The sequence below is a fragment of the Malaclemys terrapin genome, chromosome 21 (genome assembly GCF_027887155.1).
Source record: "Malaclemys terrapin pileata isolate rMalTer1 chromosome 21, rMalTer1.hap1, whole genome shotgun sequence".
In the NCBI taxonomy this organism is placed as follows: domain Eukaryota; kingdom Metazoa; phylum Chordata; order Testudines; family Emydidae; genus Malaclemys; species Malaclemys terrapin.
Window position 1 is genome coordinate 2,971,600 of NC_071525.1, and position 18,441 is coordinate 2,990,040.

The 18,441-nt window shown below is 54.7% G+C and overlaps 1 protein-coding gene across 2 annotated transcripts in view; it reads left to right on the forward strand.

Moving 5' to 3' along the window:
* The window catches only part of VANGL2 (VANGL planar cell polarity protein 2), a 43,422-nt gene that overhangs the window by 17,260 nt on the left and 7,721 nt on the right, over window positions 1-18,441 (forward strand). The window contains exons 2-6 of one of the 2 annotated variants that reach the window (XM_054010730.1): window positions 2,208-2,421; window positions 10,606-10,877; window positions 11,434-11,554; window positions 16,069-16,676; window positions 17,926-18,062. In XM_054010730.1, the coding sequence (XP_053866705.1) occupies window positions 10,807-10,877; window positions 11,434-11,554; window positions 16,069-16,676; window positions 17,926-18,062 (937 nt within the window). In that variant the 5' untranslated portion in view covers window positions 2,208-2,421; window positions 10,606-10,806. The remainder of the gene's footprint in view (window positions 1-2,207; window positions 2,422-10,605; window positions 10,878-11,433; window positions 11,555-16,068; window positions 16,677-17,925; window positions 18,063-18,441) is intronic. The other variant, XM_054010731.1, reaches the window with a different exon arrangement.

An 18,441-nucleotide genomic window follows, 5' to 3' on the forward strand; every position in this document is an offset into this window, starting at 1 on the left:
CTTTTCATCCATAGATCTCCAGGCACGTTACAAAGGCGGTTGCTATCATTATCCTCATTTTACAGGTGGGGAAACGGAGGCACGGGGCGCTGAAGTGACTTGCCCAAGGTCACCAAAGAGGCCAGTGGCGGAGCCAGGAATGGAACCCCGGAGTCCTCCGTGCACTATCATTAGGCATCACTGTCTCCCTAAGACTAGGTGTGGGCCCAGCTCTGGCAAACATGGGCTGCATTTCAAGTATTTAAACTGGATTTGGGGTTGGGGTTGTGCAGCTGCAGGGTCTGGATTGAAACGCTTGTGGCCGAGGAGGTTTTGGGAGAACTGTCTTGAGAACTAAGAAGCTCACACCAGTTCTGGGTACCAGACTTCAGGAAAGATGGGGACAAACTGGAGCGAGTCCAGAGGAGAGCAACAAAAATGGTCAGAGGTTTAGAAAACCGGACCTAGGAGGAAAAGTTTAAAAAATCTGGGCAGGTTTAGTCTTGAGAAAAGAAGACTGAGCGGGGACCTACTAAGTCTTCAAATGTGTTATACAGGGAATAGGGATCGATGGTTCTCCGTGGCCACTGGAGGTAGGACAAGAAGCAATGGGCTTAATCCGCAGCAAGGGAGGTGTAGGTGAGATATTAGGAAAAACTTTCAAACTCTCAGGTAGCTAAACTCTGGAACAAGCTTCCAAGGGAAGTTGTGGCATCTCCATCACTGGAGATTTTTAAAGAACCAGTTGGACAAACACCCATCAGGGATGGTCTAGGTTTACTTGGCCCGGCCTCAGGGCCCGGGGCGGGGCTGGACTCAAGGTCCCATCCGGCCCTATGTTGCTATGATTTTATACTGTCGTCCACTTCCCCTGATCTTACAGGGGTGGGGATTAGAGCTGGGTAGGACATTTTACCAGGTGTCGGTCGGGGGAGCTGGAATAACTCCACTGGCGAAAGCATTGTCCGCAAGTGGAGCAATGACTGGCCTAGGCTACCGGTATAACTGTGCCCATGAGGCCTGGTTCTCCTTGCTGTGTGGGAATAGCGACACCAGGATAAGCGTCTTTATATAATCGGATTCCAGGCTTGTCACTCGGATGGCTCGACTGTCTGCTGAGTCAGTGTGAAATGATGGAAACAACCACAAGCAAAGCTGAGAGCGCGTTTTGTTCCGACTGTCCCCAGGTTGAATCTCGTGGGGGTTTCCTGGCTGTTACCACCCCGGTTTGGACGTTATCAGCCATATTTTGGCTTTTTTAGACACGCGATGAATTGCACCCGTACGCCAGGTTGGCACTCGTATCGTGGTCAAGGGCTTGTACGGCTCTACAGGTACCAGCGGAGTTAGGTGCAACCTCTGTGGGGAGGAAAGGCCTTTGATGATGACTCGGGCTGGTTGGAAAACAGTGCATGTTTCTGCCAAATAAATACAGAAAGAGAAAGATGTCCTTGGTTTTGTTTTTCATCCCTTGTCTTTATTCCCCCCCCCCCCCCACTTCCCCACGGAAGCTCTCCCCTAAAAGAGGAGAAATGAACCCTTTTTGTTTAGTTTCCGACCTAGCCAACGTGTTTCATTTTGAGGCTACGTTTTGGCAACCACAAACGAGTCCAGGTTGGTAGGAAGACACGTTTTGACCTGCTCTCATGATGGCTGGCTCAGGGGCTGCTGATGGAGCTGGCAGGAGCTGAGGAAGTGGCCTGTCATTTCGGGCACCTAACCTGCCACCTAGTGCTCCAGTCCCGCGGGAGCCCGTTGCCCAGGTGTGGGGTTGGACGTCCAGAATTAGCGGTCGGTTCTGCAAAACCTTGGCTTCGCCCTTGGAAGGCAGCTGGTGTTTCTTAAACAGCGTGGGACAGTTTGCGGACTCTGAGCTTAACGAGTCTGGCAGGCTCATTAGGACAGAGGGAGCTGGGGGGACTCAGGGTATTGGTATCGGGGCGTCGGTGCAGCCTTTTGCCTCTACGCCTGACTGCCCGTTCCTTGAATATCTTCCCATCATCAGCTGGTGGTTTGGTGGCTTACCTGCACTGAGTTTGCTGGGTCTCAGCCCAAGCGCTGGTGGACATTGGAGCTGGGCAGGGCTAAAGCAGTGTTTGTATGACAGGGGAAGTTCTGTGGATCCATGCTCGGTCTCCAGGCCGGGCCGGGCCGGGGTACCCAGGTGTCGTATTGGCTGCAGGAGGGCCTTCGTCTGCTGATTCCCTTTCTCTCTGGCTTTCCTGCAGCTTCCCAGCGGGACCCCGGAGCAGAAGCCCAGTGCCTGAGCTGCTCCAGATGCGGAGTCCCGCAGCCGGCCGGACCAAGCGGGATCGGCATCTGCCCACCGGTTTCTTTCACGGGATCGGGATGCACCGGCGTCTCGGCGACTGATCAGACCGGGGGGGACAGGACCCTTCTCTGTCGCGGTGCCCACCCCCCTCCCACTGCGCCACTGTGTCGGTGAGTTCCCTCCACGCGGGCGGGGCAAGGCTCCTGGGTTCAGAAGGTGGGTGGCCTTCCCCTTCCTCAGCCTTGGCGCCTCTCCCTTGGCTTCTTCTTTAAAGGGAGCTGCAACTGGTCCCTACCCAGGGTTTGTCTTTAACTCCCAGCTGGGCGAGTGTCACTGATGTCCGTGGTGACATCTCAGCTGGGAGCCATGGGGAGGGGGCTGGGGCTGGGGGCCTAGGGTGCATGCATGTCAGAGGTATGTCCATGTGCAGACGTGCCTGGGGAGGGGTGCAAAGGCAGGGGGTGGAGCTGGTGGCGGAGTGAGAGTGGGTGTGCGAATGGGAGAATCCGTGTGCATGCATGTGAATCCATGTGCAGGCGTGCACTAAGGGTGGGGTGTGCAGGTGGGGCTATGACAAGGTTAGTGCAAGGGGGTGGACGTGCGAGTCTGGGTCCCGGGGCATGGGGGGATGCCTGCAGGATGCATGGAGGGATGCACGGGTGAGTCTGGGTGTAGGTCTGCGTGCCTGTGTGAGCAGGGGGTGCACATGTGAGAGGATGCATTCACATGTGCAGTTGCACATGCGTGTGGCTCGGGGGCTGGGTGCAAGGGGGCATGCGCAGGCCTGGCGCTGTTGACAGAGGGTGCGGGGGGCTGTCTCGCTGCAGGCCCCGCTAGCGTTGGGAACAGACAGCAGGGAACATGGCCCCGGCGTAAATCTACTGGCGCTAGTCAATAGGCCGGTGACGCAGGCGTCCCCTGCGTGGGGAGGGCTGCTTCTCCGCCGGCCTCGGCCCTGCGCCCCTATTGTTCCCTGCAGAAATCCGATTCCTCCTTTCAGACAAAGCCCCAAAAGGGGGACATGGGGGGAGGGGGTCAGGCCCTCCCTCTTTCTGCTTGTGTTTCCTCCCCCTTCTTCCCCCACTGCTTGGGACACCAAGCTCCCCGGCCTCCATGCCATCTCCTAGACAACCGGGGTGGGGGGGCTTTTGTTTCCATAGTGATAAATGTGAGAGAATCCAGCATCTGGGACAAAAGACTCCCCCCGTCCCGTTCCCCCCCCCCCAGCCCATCTCCCCTCCCCAAAGCAGAGGGGCCTTGGGAGAGGCCAAAAGACATTTTGGGTTTTATTTGACTGAAATGGCATTTCCTTGGTAACTCGTCTCTCTGTGCCCAGCTGCCCCCAGCCCTGAGCCCGGTTTCTCTCTTACCCACTGCTGCAGGAAAACTGGATTCGTGGGGGTGGGGGAAGCCGTGGTAGGGTATCGCCTACCCCAGAATTTAAGGAGGATTTTTGCGGGGGACGAAGTTGGGGTCTGAATAGCGGGGGGCAGGGCTGGGGGGTCTGATTACTGCTTGCCCTGAATGGGGGAGAGGTCTGGGGTTGGCTTTAGGGTCTGAAATCTGCCATGACACTCTCTCCCTGCTTGAATCAAGCAACTGCCCTTGGTGTGTGGGGTTTCAATCCAGCGATGCTCACTCACGTGGGGCAAGCAAGCCTGTCACCCGCCGGGGGGCTCTCTGGGAGCCCGAGAGCTCGTTTCTGGGGAGGATTTGTGAGGAACGATTTGACTGGATTTTGCAACAACTTCGGGCCGGGCAGTTCTTTATCACCTTGAATGGCTCCAGGTCCTGACTCAAACACCCTCTTGCAGTGGGGCTGTCCTCTCCCATCTGTGCCCCCCCCTTCCATCTTCCAGGGTGGAGATCCCCTCGCTGTTTCTGTCTCCCCTCCTCAAAACCATCCTCTATGCCCCATTAAACCTCAAGGATACGAACACGGAAAAGCCAAGCTGGGGGTCCCCCACCCCACGTTTCCACCCTTCCTGCTCTCGTGTACATTGAGGCCGCTTGGCTGGCTGATTTCCCCACCATCGCCACCCCTTTGGCCTTAAACTCAGGCCTGGGCCGGGATCTTACATAAACTGGAAATCCAGGAGTAGCAGAGAACTTCTGCTAACCCCTGGCCTTTTTCCTTCTGCAGGCTGATAGCGTTCTGTCATGCCTTTGCATGCAGATCCAAATCTGTATGAGCCAGGACTCCTGGGTTCGGGGCTCAGCTTGTGGGGAGGAGAGAGTGGGACAGAAAGGGTGTAAGCAGGGGAACAGGACCTCGGGACTCGTCGGTTGCATGCCTGGCTCCGAGAGCAGAGTTTGGTCTGGAGCAGGGGTACACCGAGGTCTTCCAGAGGGTGCATCAACTTATCTAGATATTTGCTGAGTTTTAAAACAAGCGACATTAAAAAGCACTAGCAACATCAGAACAAACTAAAATGTCATACAGACAATGACTCGTTTAGACTGCGCTATGCATTGAAATGTAAGTACAAGATTTATATCCCAATTGATTTACGTGATAATTAGATGGTAAAAGGGAGAACGTCGGCAATTGTTCAGTCACAGGGAGCTGTCACACGGCTGTCTTTTTAGGGCTGATTTTGTAAGCAAGTCGTTTTTAAGGGAGGTGAAACCTGGGGGTACACAAGACAAATCAGCCTCCTGAAAGGGGGACAGTCGTCTGGAAAGGTTGAGAGCCGCTGCTCTAGAGTTCAGAACAGGGTAAGTGGTAGATAACCCTGGTCTCCAACAGCCAGGAATGGAACCCCGGAGTCCGGGGTCCTGGGGTCCTCGCTCTGGCCTAGGCACCGCACTCCTGTTGATTTTGCTTTTGGAAATTCCTATCTGCATCTTTTGGCACCTAAATACCTTTAAAACTCTCTGGCCCTAAACATCTTGGCCATAGTCACATAGGGAGTTAGCCTGGGACATGGGGAACCACCCTCCTTCTCCAAGAAGGATGCACTGGTTTACCTAGATCAGTTTGGAGTCACTCCTTAACTGAGACCAGTGTGGCTTCCCCATGCAGTGCAGCTAAGCTGGAGTAGCTGGGATCTGACCTACATGCAGAGTTTAGACTTGAGTTTTGGAGGAGACCTCAGGGACTGAAACTCAAGGGGGCAATCGCACCCCCAAAGGAGTAAGTAACCCCGCTGTGCCAGGGAGAACACCCCCCACTACATCAGATGTTGGTTCCTCAGGTCGGGTGGGGTGGGTCTGTTTCTTTGCCAGCACCTTATGACCTGTCAAGCCACCCTTCTAACTAACTTGGGAAGCGCTTTGAGATCCTCGGGCAGCGGGAGCTGTAAGCGCGAAGGGTCATTGCCTCTGCAGTCTGGTGCTCTGACGACGCCGTGATAACTTTTTTCACACCCCTCTCGGTGCTCATCAAACCCTCCGTGGGTGCAAGGTCAGATTACCTCGTCAGGGTGGGTGGGGGAGGTTTCCGCAGCATGTGGTGAAAATCACAGTGCTGATGTGCCCTCCCTTCCTAGCTGCAGGGGGAGCGTGGTCTGCGACACCCCGCCCTCCTGAAGAACGAGGGGTGTGCGGGTGTTCGGGGCAAGCAGCTAGCTGGATCATGTGATCCATACCTGGAGGCCTGGCGTAGTAACGGATGCTGCTGTGTAATTAAAAAGCAGGCGAGAGTCATGCAAGTCATGCAAGCACATTCACTGCACAGCACAGGCAGCTTGGGGTGGGGTCTGAGCAGCTTTCCACTTCCCCTTCCCCCGGGGCCAGGACTTCTTCACCCCAGCTGCGTGACTCCCCCACACTGGCTTGCCTGTGCTCCCCACCCTTTTAGCAGGCTAACATGGCACCCAGTGTGGATGGAAGGGTTGTGACTAGCCCCCCCTAGTGTCAGGTCATAGGGGACGGAGACGGTTCCTTTAGTGATAATTCCTAGCTTTCATAGAGCACTTTTCATCAGTAGCTCTCCACGTGCTCTAACAAAGGAGGTGTCATGAGCTCTGTTCTTACAGCTGGGGAAACTGAGGCACAGGGCAAGGAAGGGCCATGTCCAAGGTCACCCAGCAGGCCAGTGGCAGAGCCGGGAATAGAAATGAGATCTCCGGAGTCCTAGTTCAGTGCTCTATCCACCAATCTGCCTCTTAAAGGACCCGGAAGCCTCTCTGCAAAGGTCCATCTTTGGCCTATTCCCTAGGCAGAGGGGTAGCCGCTACAAGTCCCAATGAGTTTCCCACCCTTAGGGGGTCCATTCTCTTTTGCAGCGTTCACCGTTAGTCCTGGGAGGGGGCTCCTGGATGCACACGCAGTTCCCACTGGGCTAGTATTATCCAGGGCATGTCGCAAGACCCTTTCCTCCAAAGTGCAGTTGTAGTGGTGGGAGAAATGATGTGACATTGACGCGGTGGGGTTTGTTGGCTCTGTTCAGGAAGGTTCCAGGCCTGAAAAGCTCAGTTAGCAAATCAAAGGTCGTTTTTCTTTTCTAGTAGGTTTGGAGGCAACGTAACCGATTGGCTAGTACGCCAGGAGACCTGGCATGCTGGTCCCGGCTCTGGAGAGATCGCTAGCTCTGTTTCCCTTTGCGCCCTTTGTCTTGGCTGTTCAGAGGGCGAGATCTTCAGGGCAAGGATCGTATTGCGCTATGTCTCTGCGCAGTGCCTGGCTTGGTGGGGCCTCGTGACCGAGCTGGAATTCAGCCCCACCGTCACGGCAACTCCAGTGAGTTACTCTAGAGTGGACCTCATTAAGCAGAGCTGTGCCCACTTGATGGATTGGGGTGATCAGGGGAGAGCAAAGAGACTAATTAGCCCCTGAGGCAGAGGGTAGAGAAGATCCAGAAGGAAGCGCATAGGAGCGAGAGAGGGAAGATACCTTCCCTCTGGCCACGGGAGCTAAGGGCTGTACGTCACCGTAGCTACGGGCTGCACGAGGCTGTAAAGGTGACAGGGAGAAGGCTGTGAATCAAACCACGTGCGGGGCTTACCACAAGAAGGTCCCCGAGCTGTTTGTAACTTGGAAAGAGACGGGCAGGACCCCACCCTCTTAATTGGCCTGACGAGGAGCACCTGGACGGGAACGCTCAGCCCAGGTTCATTTTATGGGCCAGCCGCACAGTTATCGGCCTCAATCGCAGCTGGCGCCTCTAAGTGCGTCTGTAACACAACTCATTGTTTTTACACCCTCCTAGCATCCTTGTCCTGCTCTAGCGCCTTCCAGCCGAAGCTTGCAGAGTGCTTTGCCAGCGTGTGCTGGAGTGTCCTGTGATGAGGAGGCTCCCAGCTCCCCTAATGATTGACCCACCCTCCTCTGAAGGGGTACAGACACCATCAGAAAGCAAGTGGGCAGGAATCAAACGCCCGAGAGGCTCCGTAAATGGGCCAAGAACTTGGGGGGAGGAAATACTGAAAGAGGAGACAAAATGTGTTGTATTCTCTTTTGGCTCTGTGTGTTCTCTCGGCGGATTGTAGCCTCTCTGGAGAAGAGAGACCCCTGTCTCTGTCTGTGTTCTCAGTGCCTAGCACAATTTGGGAGCTATATAACTTTTTCCCCCAAAAGCAATTTACTGCAACCTACAACTGGTTCCAGTCTGCCCTGATACCATTTGTTATGACCTGTTCCTTATGTTATCCACTGAATGGGCCATCCTGCATCTAAAAATGGTGCTTAAATTCCTTTGTTTAGTTACCGTTAAATCCTCAGATTGTTAGTTCAGAAAGAATTCTTTTTAAATCTAGGGCCAGATTCCCACTGCTGTGAATGGATTTCACTGGCGTGAGACCAGTGAATGATCTAGCAGCTAGCTCATTGACTGATCTCACTCCAGGGAAATCAATGGATCTCAGATTTTAGCCTCTAATTGTTATTCTCCTACACTCCCGATGCTGCACTCGGCTTGGAAGGGCAGCATGCTAGTTTGGTCACTTTCATTCGGAACAGCCATTCTGCTGTGTTAATTCCTGGATGTGCTTTTCAGACATTTTAACTTGCACCACCAGATTTGAACTTCAGATCTTTCCCCCTTAGAGATGAGTAGCCTATCGCTATGCTACCAGGCCAATAGCACAGAGAGCCTTTATTAGAGTTTATTCTATATTAATATGGTTTTGTTACACCCCTCCCTTCCCCTCCTCTTCCCCCCACACTTTAAAAAAATATATCTGAATTTGATGTCTAACCCATTCCATCCCTGTTTTCTCCAGCCTGGGCTAGCTCTGAATCTCAAGGCATTTCTCAGACTCTGATAATGGAAGCGTCATCTCAGCCCCGTGAAGCTGATCTGTGTTATTTCTCCCCCATCTCCTCCCATTTTACACATGAGGAAACGGAGGCCACGGTGGTGACACGGCCTGTCCAGCTTCTCACACACAGTCAGTGGCAGAGCCCAGGTCTTCTGATTCCCACGCCTCTGTGCTTTGACCACTAGACCACACTCCCCTTCCCAAGGCAGGAACAGACCCCACAAGTCCTGGTTCTCAAAAGGACTCGAAAGTGAATCTAACTCATTTCTACCCCTTTTAAGGCTTCTTCCCACTGCAAGGGTGTGCCAGGGGTTTGGGTTCTCCTCTGCGACTTGGGAGACCTGCGTGTAGTTCCCTGCACTGCCACAGACTCCCTTGAGCCAGTCCCTTCGCCTTTCTGGGCTGCAGTTCCCTGGCCGTGAGCTTCTGGGGGCGGGATTGTGTTTCTGGTCCATGGCTGTGGTTACTAGGTACTACCACAACATGAAGAACAGTGGTACTAGGGTTGAACAGCCTACAAATAAGGGCCCAAACTGCATTTCCCCTGCGCCATTCCCTGTGACTTAAATGTGAATTCCACGCTCTGGACCTTTTGCGGGATCGGGCCCAGGAGATTTTCCCATGGCTCTTTGCAGAAGCCAAAACTCCAGCATTGATTTTCTGGATCTGAGGTTCCGTGTCTGTGCCGTGTCTTGTTCTAACAGCGCCTTGCCGCTTTGAGATGGGTCTGAAGCGCCGCCCTTGTTGAGTACATTATTTGTAAGTTGGTCCCTGCCCTGGGCGCTCTCCTGGCAATTAAAATAACAATCAGGATATTAATTAAAACATAAATTACACGAAACCAGTGCGTGAAAAAGCTCCTCTTTCAGTGTCGTTTAGAAAAGGGGCAGAGAGCTCAGAGTTCTAGCTGATGCTAAAAGAGAAAATGCCCTGAGAGAAATAACTCAAACAAGCATAACATGTTAATGCCAGTTCTTGCTGGGAGTTAGTATGATCAGAGCCTGATTCTCATTTTCACTCCCTTTGCCCTGACAAAATAGCCTTAATGGAAGGGAGAATCAGACCCTGCCATTTTCTTTACAATAACAGATTCTTTTAGCTGCTAAGAATGCGTTATCAATGATTGCCTGTATTACGATCACCCAGAGCCGCCCTGTGCCAGGCGCTGCACTGACACATAGTGAGAGTTAGACCCTGCCCCCAAGGGGTTTAGTTGAAATGGGGGAGACCGAGTGATTTGACCAGGGTCGCACTAGGACCAGTGAGAGAGCTGGGGATAGAACCCAACTCTCCTAGGTCCCAACCCAGTGACTTAAAAATGCCCCTTGATAAGGGCATGCTTTTCTACCGAGGCTAATGTCGGGGGGAAGATGGGCGGAGCTGGACGTGGTGTGGCGCGGGGGAAAGGTTTTTAACAAGGGCCTTTCGCTTCGTTCCCTGGGGCTGGGCGAAGGATTGGTGGGATTGAGCCGTTTTGTTTCCCCTCTGTAAACAAAAGCTGCTTTCTCCTAACTAAGAAAAGGGGTCGGAGGAAAACAAACAGCCAGGAGTCGCTCGCTTTGTTGCTGGAAATGTCGTGTGTTGGAAGGCTTCGATTTTTCTCGGGAAACGTCCATTTCGCTGCATGCCTGCAAACCGGGGGGGAAATATTTCCACTGAGAATCATGGGAGTTCACAGAGCGGCAGAGTTAGACCCTTGCTGTGTGAGAACTCAGGAGAGCTGGAGTGAAGGCTGCTTAACGTTGTATTTTTTGACACGAACATTGACACGGATGAAAATAAGCTTAAAAATATCAAGATGTCAGAATTACACACAGAAATCGGCTTCTGCCAAGCCGCTGACAGCGCAGCTCAGGGAAATTGGAAGCGGTGTTGGAAGATCTTGTCGGCGAGCGGTTTTTCCTGCAATCTCCCAGCCAGTTCAAGAGCAGCCTTCTCTGCAGCCCCTGCTGTTTGTAGTGGCCGTCTCCCCGTTGTCTCTCCACCTTGCTGGTCTCTCTCACTGGTCACGGATGGTTCAGGCTGCTGGACTCGGACAGACCTCGGGGCTCTCTGTGGCTCGGCGCTCGGTGTTTTTAGGGAGGGTGGAGTTAATCTGAGACCCAGTGGGGATCCCCTCCGGGAGTCTAATTCTCTCCCGCCCTTCCCCAGCAGGGCGTCATTTTCTTCTGAGAGGAGCCCAGCCAGCTGATCAAAATAGAGTCCCTCAAGGTGACAGTCGACTTCCTGAAGGTGCCCCTTGGCCTGAAGAAGCCCGCGCTGAAGGAGGCAGCGGCCGCCTTGGCTGCTGTCCCCGTCGGGAGATCCAAGTCCGTCAACGTGGAGCGCTACAAGGCCCGGCGCTCCGACAACATGGACAACGAGTCGCAGTACTCGGGGTACTCCTACAAGTCGGGGCACTCGCGCAGCTCCCGCAAGCACAGGTGAGGGGGGGATGGGGGGGAGCCCTGCACCTGGGCCTGCGCAGTGGGGGGAGGGATGAGAGGCTGACCTGGCTTGGGGGGAGGGGAGCTAAGCTGGTTCAGGGGGGCTAACCGAGATCTGGCCTCAGGCTTGGGGAGGGGCCTCACCCCTGCATCCGTCCTGGAGGGGGGCAGAGGAGAATGCCCTACTCCCTGTGAGCAACCTCCCCATGCTCACACATCTGCCCTTGGGGAGGAGGAAACTGCCCCCCCCAACTCTATGGGAGAGGGGTGATGCTCCCAGACTGTATCTGCTCTTGGGGAGGTGGTGGGGTGTCAGGAAGGCCTTGTGGTCTTGAAAGAGCCGGGACCTGGCTCCCCCTATGTCTGTCCTAATGGGGAAACCCTCCCCCCGCTGTCTATCTTCCGGGTGGTGCATGGAGGAAAGGGAGACTCCCTTGTGTGGGGTCTGGGAGGGACGTTCCCCATTCCCCCTCTTGGCCCACTCCCAGCCGCATGCACCCATCAGCCCCTGCACTTCCCCCTCTGACCCCCGGCGTCTCTCTCTCCCTTCCAGAGACCGGCGGGACCGGCACCGCTCCAAAAGCCGGGACGGGAGCCGGGGGGACAAGTCGGTGACCATCCAGGCCCCGGGGGAGCCCCTGCTGGATAATGAGTCGACCAGAGGAGATGAGAGGGTGAGTGGGGAGCGCCAGGGTGAGTGGGGAGCGCCAGGCTGAGGGGGTGGGACTAGCAGGTTGCTCGGGGGGGGGGGGGAGGAGGAGATGTATAGGGCATCAAGGGATGGAGGCGGGGTCTGTGTTTTGCCCCTCCCTCGTCTCTGGGGTGGAGATGATGGGGGGGAGATGGAGGAGCCTTGGGGACTACATGCCCATCGCCTCCCTGTCGCCAAAGAAACCGAGGTGGAGGCTTTGAAGCCACGTTTCCTCCTTCACGCTGTGGGAAAATGGTGGGGGGAGGACCCCTTCCGGTGTGGCTGAGCGAGACTCCCCTGGCCCAGACAGTGGCCTGCGTGACTGGGCTCACCTCACCCCCTAAAACACTCTGGCCCTGATTCTCAGTTCCTCCAGCTCCAAACGCAGGGCGGTGGTGAATGGAAGCAGATGGCTTCAAACCCTCCCCGCTCCCAGCCCGCATCTTGACACTCCCCATATTGTGGGGCTGCACTCAGGGCCCCTGGGATGAGTTAGAGCAGCCTCAGGGCTGCTCTGGATTCACACTTCGGGCCTGGGGCAGCAGAGAATACCCAGAGTGCAGCATGCTTCAGCCACGGTCCCGATCAACCCCCTATGCAAGAGACTGGGAGCCAGGCTCCTGCAGTGGGTCCCCACCAGCTCTGTGCACTGAGGCTCTCCGGCTGGACGTCGAAGGGGTGAGGGGAGCGTGTCCCCTCTGCAGGGCTCCCTCTGCAGCTCCCTGGTGGGGGGCTCCGGAGGGCGCGTGGCATCATGAGAGCAGCAGTTCAGCTCCTGTGTTTCCCAGGACCCCGGCAGGGTCCACGCACCACGCAGCCAGGCGCTGCAGCCTCTGGTACACAGGGACTCGCGTTTCCCAGCAGCTCTGCTCCGGTTGTGCCTTAGGGGCTCAAACCGGCTTTGACAGCCACAGCTTAGCCTGCCTGGCCCCAGGTGCTGGGAGGGCAGCTCGGGAAACCCATCTCCTCTAACTACGGACCATGCATAGACAAACAATTTCCGCCATGCAGTCCCTTTGCCAGTCCCTCCCCTCTCCAGCCGGCTCTGAATTCCGGCTCCTTGGCCTGTTGTCTCCTCTAGGAACAGGGCCACGCCCGGCCAAAGCAGACATGCGATAACCACTACCCGTCCGGGCTGGCCCACGGCTGGCTTTGAACCGGGGTCCTGGCGGTGAAAGCCTGCAGCTCCTATTCGCCATCCCCTGAGCCAGCCCGTGGAAGGGCCTGAGGGTTATTGTGTAGGGGTGAAAATTCCAGGGCGATCCTGGCTTGGGATGAGAGAAGAATCTGCTCCCCGAGCGTTTGAACAGAGTAACCCAACGGCAGTGACAGCTAGTGGTATTGTCGTTGCACCTAGGGGGTCCCCGTCGTGCAAGGTGCTGTACAAACACATCATGAAGAGACAGGGTCTCCCAAGTCCCAGGTTAGCACCTGAGCCTCTGGAAGTTACCGCCCTGACCAACCCCGGATGCAATTCTCCGGCTGTGCTATGCAGCAGCTCAGAGGAGAGGAAGTCCTCCAATTGCTGTAGATTTACGTCCCCTGTTTTAATCCTCCCTCTGCCAGGCTAGACAGACTGAGCTCTTTTAATCTGTCCTTGTTAGAAAGTCAGTCCCGCACACCCCCTTTGTTTGCCTGTTTTCAAATTTGTCAACGCCTGTCAGAACTCTGTATTCCCTGTGTGGACGCTCCTTACTCTTCATAGCAGGGGTGGGTTTTTCAGTGAAAGTTGTGTCGTTTGGGCCGGGGTCTGAGCTAAAATGGAAAGAGCTACCCTGATAGCAGACTCCGGGCTTGTCTGCACTAGGAGGGGTTTGCCAATATAGCCTATACACAAATGAAATAAGCCAGACCAGGAAAAGGCCTTTTATGCTCATATAACTGCATGTCCAGTCGTGCTTATTCGGTCTTAGTTTTGACAGTTAAAAAAAAATCACACATCGAAGCGACGTTGCTGTGCTGGTATGTGCTTGAAGGAGGATTGGGAGAAGTTAATTGACATTTTTTGTTATTTTGGTGACTAATATCAATATTTATTTTTTATTTTTATGGATTTACATTTTCTCAGTTGTGGGAAGTGACGGGGCGGCGGTCAGACAATTATTTAGTGACCGTAGACGCTGAGATTCCAAAAGTTAAAGTTTTATCGCCCTTAAAACACACATTGTCAATATCACCTGTGAAAATACAAACAGTAAATATCCTTCAATCAAACTCTATTCTGTTCACAAAACGCATTTTTCTTACTTTGTCCATTTGTCAATTTCGATGATTCTCCATGGAAATATTTTTCCCCGGTTTGTGTGTCTGCTGAAATTGACGTTTACCCTTCCGAGCCTAGAGGCCTTACTGGGTCCCCAGGAGGGAGTGACACTGACAGAACTATCTCAGGATAGCTCATAAACCTTTCTCTAAGGTTGTGTCTGAATTACAGACGTCTGCCAGCACAGCTCTGTTGGCGATCCCTGACCCACATGCTGGCAGAAGCCCCTAGTGTGCACAAAGTTCTGCTGGCCCCATTTGTTACTGGGATAGCTCATTATGCTCGTGGGTTGAGCGGGGGGAGGGTGATAAGCTATTCCAGCAAAAGTGCAACTTTTCTGGTAGAAGCTGTGTTCGCATTCGGAGCGCTTTGCTGGTATTCTGTAGTGGGATTCCTATACTGGTCAAGTGCTCTGTAATAGGGTGGCTTGCCCTTAGGGGAGGTGTTAGCCACGTAAAAGTCCACGTGCAGTTCTTAAGGGGCCCACAAGGGGGTGCCAATAGGTGCCAATAGGGCCGGAGTGCCCCTGCCCATGACGGGGTGCCCAGTAAATGGTGACCCTTCTACACACTGCTAGTGTAAGGTCTTTGGGGCAAGGCCTGGCCGTACGGTGCCCCCCTGGTCCGCGATTGGCACTCCTAGCCACTACCGTAAGAAACCACCGAATGATAATGGACAAGGCGTAGCATTGCAGGAGTGTGCTACCCTCGTTACCAGTGTAACTACAGCTGCCCTCGGGGGTTGAACCGCTTTCAAGGTCCCCTTATGTCACCTTGTGCGTGTGTAGTAGGGACATCAGCGGGCTTCTGCTCTCGGCAGCCTGCCGGGGCTCTCTGGATCCCCTCTGTCATCTCAGGAAGCAGCCCAGGGGAGCGGTTGCTCTATGAAGACATCATCACGGGGTTCAGGGAGGAATTTGCGTTGGCTAATGCCCTACAGCTTCCCTTCACGCCCAGCATCCGGCAAGGTGTGTCTCAGCTGACGGAGGCCTGGTTTGACGATGGGGAACCAGACGCCGACTGCTGTTGCCTGCCAGATGTTTGGCCTTCACTGTAAAGCCGGGGTAGTCCATTTTTATTTTTATTTTTGTCAAGGTCCAAATTTCTTGGTCAAGGTCCAGACTCCAGAGAAAATAATAATACAAAAATACCACTCATGATAATAATAAATATAAAGATTCGGGGTCTGTTCAAAAGCGACTGCCAATCCGGATTTGGCCCGTGCTCCATCTGCTGCAAAGTAACGCCCAAAGGGGTAAGGAACTGGCTCAGGGCGGTAATTAACGAGCAAATATATCTGCACCCCGAGGAGGAAGGCTGGGTTTCAAGCCCCCTTTAAAGGGCTTGTGGTGAATCTCGGGTCTCCAAGCAAGGGTGCGCCCATTGTACTACCAGCACCTGCACCCAAAATAAACGTACTGAGCCAGCAAAGGTCGCCAATGAACCTTGCCCGTGGTACCAGCCCATGGGGGAGGGGATGCTAGGGGTGTCAGGAGCCTATGGTGATGGGGGGGATGTGATTTCATTGGTTGTCAGTGAGGGCAGTTTGAGATGGGACTCGAAATTTAACCCATCGGAATCAGAGGGCTGGGTGTGGGTGCTGAATTCCAGGCCCTCTCCTCTTGTGCGGCCTCGCGTAGCGGAGGAGGCGTGAGTGTCGGACTGGCACGTGGACGTAGTTGCTTTTCCCCTTGTTACGAAGGGGATTTGTGTGGAAATCTTTTGACATTCCCATTTCAGAGTTTATCTGCTGCTGCTGGTCGGGCATCACTTGCGGGGGAAGGCAGCATGTCCCCTGGACTGGGAACGGCACAGGGAGACAGGATGCCTGGAGTCTAGGCCTGGCTGTGTGACCTGGGGCAAGGCACTGCCCCACCCCCTGCCTCAGTGTTCCCTTCTGTAAAATGGGAACAACGATCTTGTCCTCTTTTGCAAAGGGCTTTGAGATCTGTGGCTGGAAACCAAGGAACCGGATTGATTCTTAGTTCTGTTGATCTGGCATGGCTGGGAGGCCATGGGGCTCTGATCCCATGGGGCTTGGATGGTCTAATCCTGTGGGGCAGCAGGTTGGGTGGGCTGGGGGTAGTTCTGATCCCACGGGGGGAGGGGAGGGCGGGGGGAGAGTCTGATCCAGGGGACTGGATGGGGGGCAGGGGACCAGGGGGACGGGGCTGGCGGAGTCTGTTCCCACAGGCCAGCCCCCGTGCGTAACCCTTTCCTCCCCGCCCCCTCTAGGACGACAACTGGGGCGAGACCACCACGGTGGTGACGGGCACCTCGGAGCACAGCATCTCGCACGATGACCTCACGCGCATCACCAAGGACATGGAGGACAGCGCCCGCCTGGACTGCTCCCGCCACGTGGGCGTCTCACTGGGCGGGGCCCTGGCGCTGCTTTCCTTCCTCACCCCGCTGGCCTTCTTGCTGCTGCCCCAGCTGCTGTGGCGGGAGGAGCTGGAGCCCTGCGGCACGCCCTGCGAGGGGCTCTTCATCTCCGTGGCCTTCAAACTCCTCATCCTTCTGCTGGGCAGCTGGGCCCTCTTCTTCCGCCGCCCCAAGGCCTTCTTCCCCCGCGTCTTCGTCTTCCGGGCCCTGCTCATGGTGCTCGTCTTCCTGCTCGTCGTCTCCTACTGGCTCTTCTACGGCGTGCGCATCCTGGACTCGCGCGACCGCAACTACCAGGGCGTGGTGCAGTACGCCGTCTCCCTGGTGGACGCGCTGCTCTTTGTCCACTACCTGGCCGTGGTGCTGCTGGAGTTGCGCCAGCTCCAGCCCCAGTTCACGCTCAAGGTGGTGCGCTCCACCGACGGGGCCAGCCACTTCTACAACGTGGGCCACCTCAGGTGAGGGGCGGGGCGGCTGGGGGGGGGCGGGAGGGCATTGCTGGGGGAATTAGTGTGTGTGTGTGTGTGTGTGTGACTGCCCCCTGCTGGGGGAGAAGGGGAGTGTGTGTGAGTGGGCACCATTGTGTGTGCGTGTGTGTGTGTGTGTGACTGCCCCATGCATGGGAGCAAAGGGGAGTGTGTGTGTGTGTGTGTGTGTGTGTGTGTGTAAAATGTTGCTCTATGCTAAAGGGAACTAGACCTGTGTGTGTGTGTTTGCGCACACTGTTGCAATCTCGGGGAGGGGGGTGGCGGCAGTGTGTGTGTTTGTAGGCCTGTGCATGCATTTTGTATCCACACCTGCTTGGGGGAAGTGCGTGTGCGCGCCCATGAACATTCATGCGCTACTGTCCCCTGCTGCATGGATCTTCACCTGCCGGCAACAGTGGAATTTGGTGCAGTCAAAGATATTACTCACCTACCTTGTCTCTACGGTAACAGCCTCATCCATGCCATGTCTCCTTTAGCTCCAGCTGCAGGGACCTTTCTGGGGCCTGCGCCGAATCCCCTGCCCGTGGCTTGTAGTGAGGCTTGATAGGATTAGATTTGTATTGGTAAATACCAGTAAGTGTCAATTTCACTGTCCACATGCAAACACACCTGAAAACATTTCATCCAGGGTCACTGAAATTGACAGCCAGGCAAAATAAGAAAAATGCTGCTTGTGAACTTAGTAGAGTTGGATTTAAGGAGATTTACTTTGTCTCTTTTGACATGTGATGTTGACAGCTTGTGTTTTAATGGTTACAAAGCTTTGGCTTTTTGAACGTCCAATGTCTGCCATTAAATAATTATTTTCTGACCTGTCCACCCCCACTGCTTCCTGCGATTGTGAAAATAGAAGGCAATAAAAATCTTTACAAATGCTTAAAACCAACCATGGATATTATCCCTCGAAATGCTAAAACAATCAAAGTTGAGGTCTAGTTGTAATCACTGTACAGAGGCCAGCCGGCAGTCAGTCTGTACTATGGTGGTTGGGATTTGCTGCTGCCACTGGACAGATCCTTCCATCCCAATGGCGTGGCGTGTTTGATGCTGCGCTCTCTGCCTGCGGCGTGCGGCTCACAGATCCAACCCATCAGTCTTCCTTTTGTTCTCCCCCTTCTGTGTACGTGCGTCCCCTCCCTACCCCACACCCCCCTGCAGCGCGAGTCTAACGTGTTATTTTGTGTCCCTCCCCATGCCCTGGCTGTGTCTCTCCCCGCAGTATCCAGCGCGTGGCAGTGTGGATCCTGGAGAATTATTACCACGATTTCCCCGTCTACAACCCCGCCCTTCTCAACCTGCCAAAATCCGTCCTGTCCAAGAAAATGTCCGGGTTCAAGGTGTACTCGCTCGGCGAGGGTGAGCTTGGGTCTCTCTCCCGTCCACCCTCCTCACTGTCTCTTCTTACTCGTTTCCCCGCACTCTGTGTCCGGCCCCGGAGCCGCACCTTGCGGTAGCTCCATTGATGGTAGTGATGTTATCAGGGGGAGCGAAATCGACCGGCTTACTTCTCCCCATGCTCCCAGCCTCGGCTCTGGTTAGCAGGAGCTGATTTTATTTGATAAAGCTCCCTTTTATTACCAGCTTTCCTCCCCTCCTTTCTCCTCTGCCTGAGCGTGGGATTATTCTCTGTCTCGCTGGGAATGGCTTCGGATTTGAATGCATTTATTCACACCAACACAGAAGTTTTATACCCTACCTTTCGCCCCCCCAGTGCAGAGGTTTTGGTAACTTATCG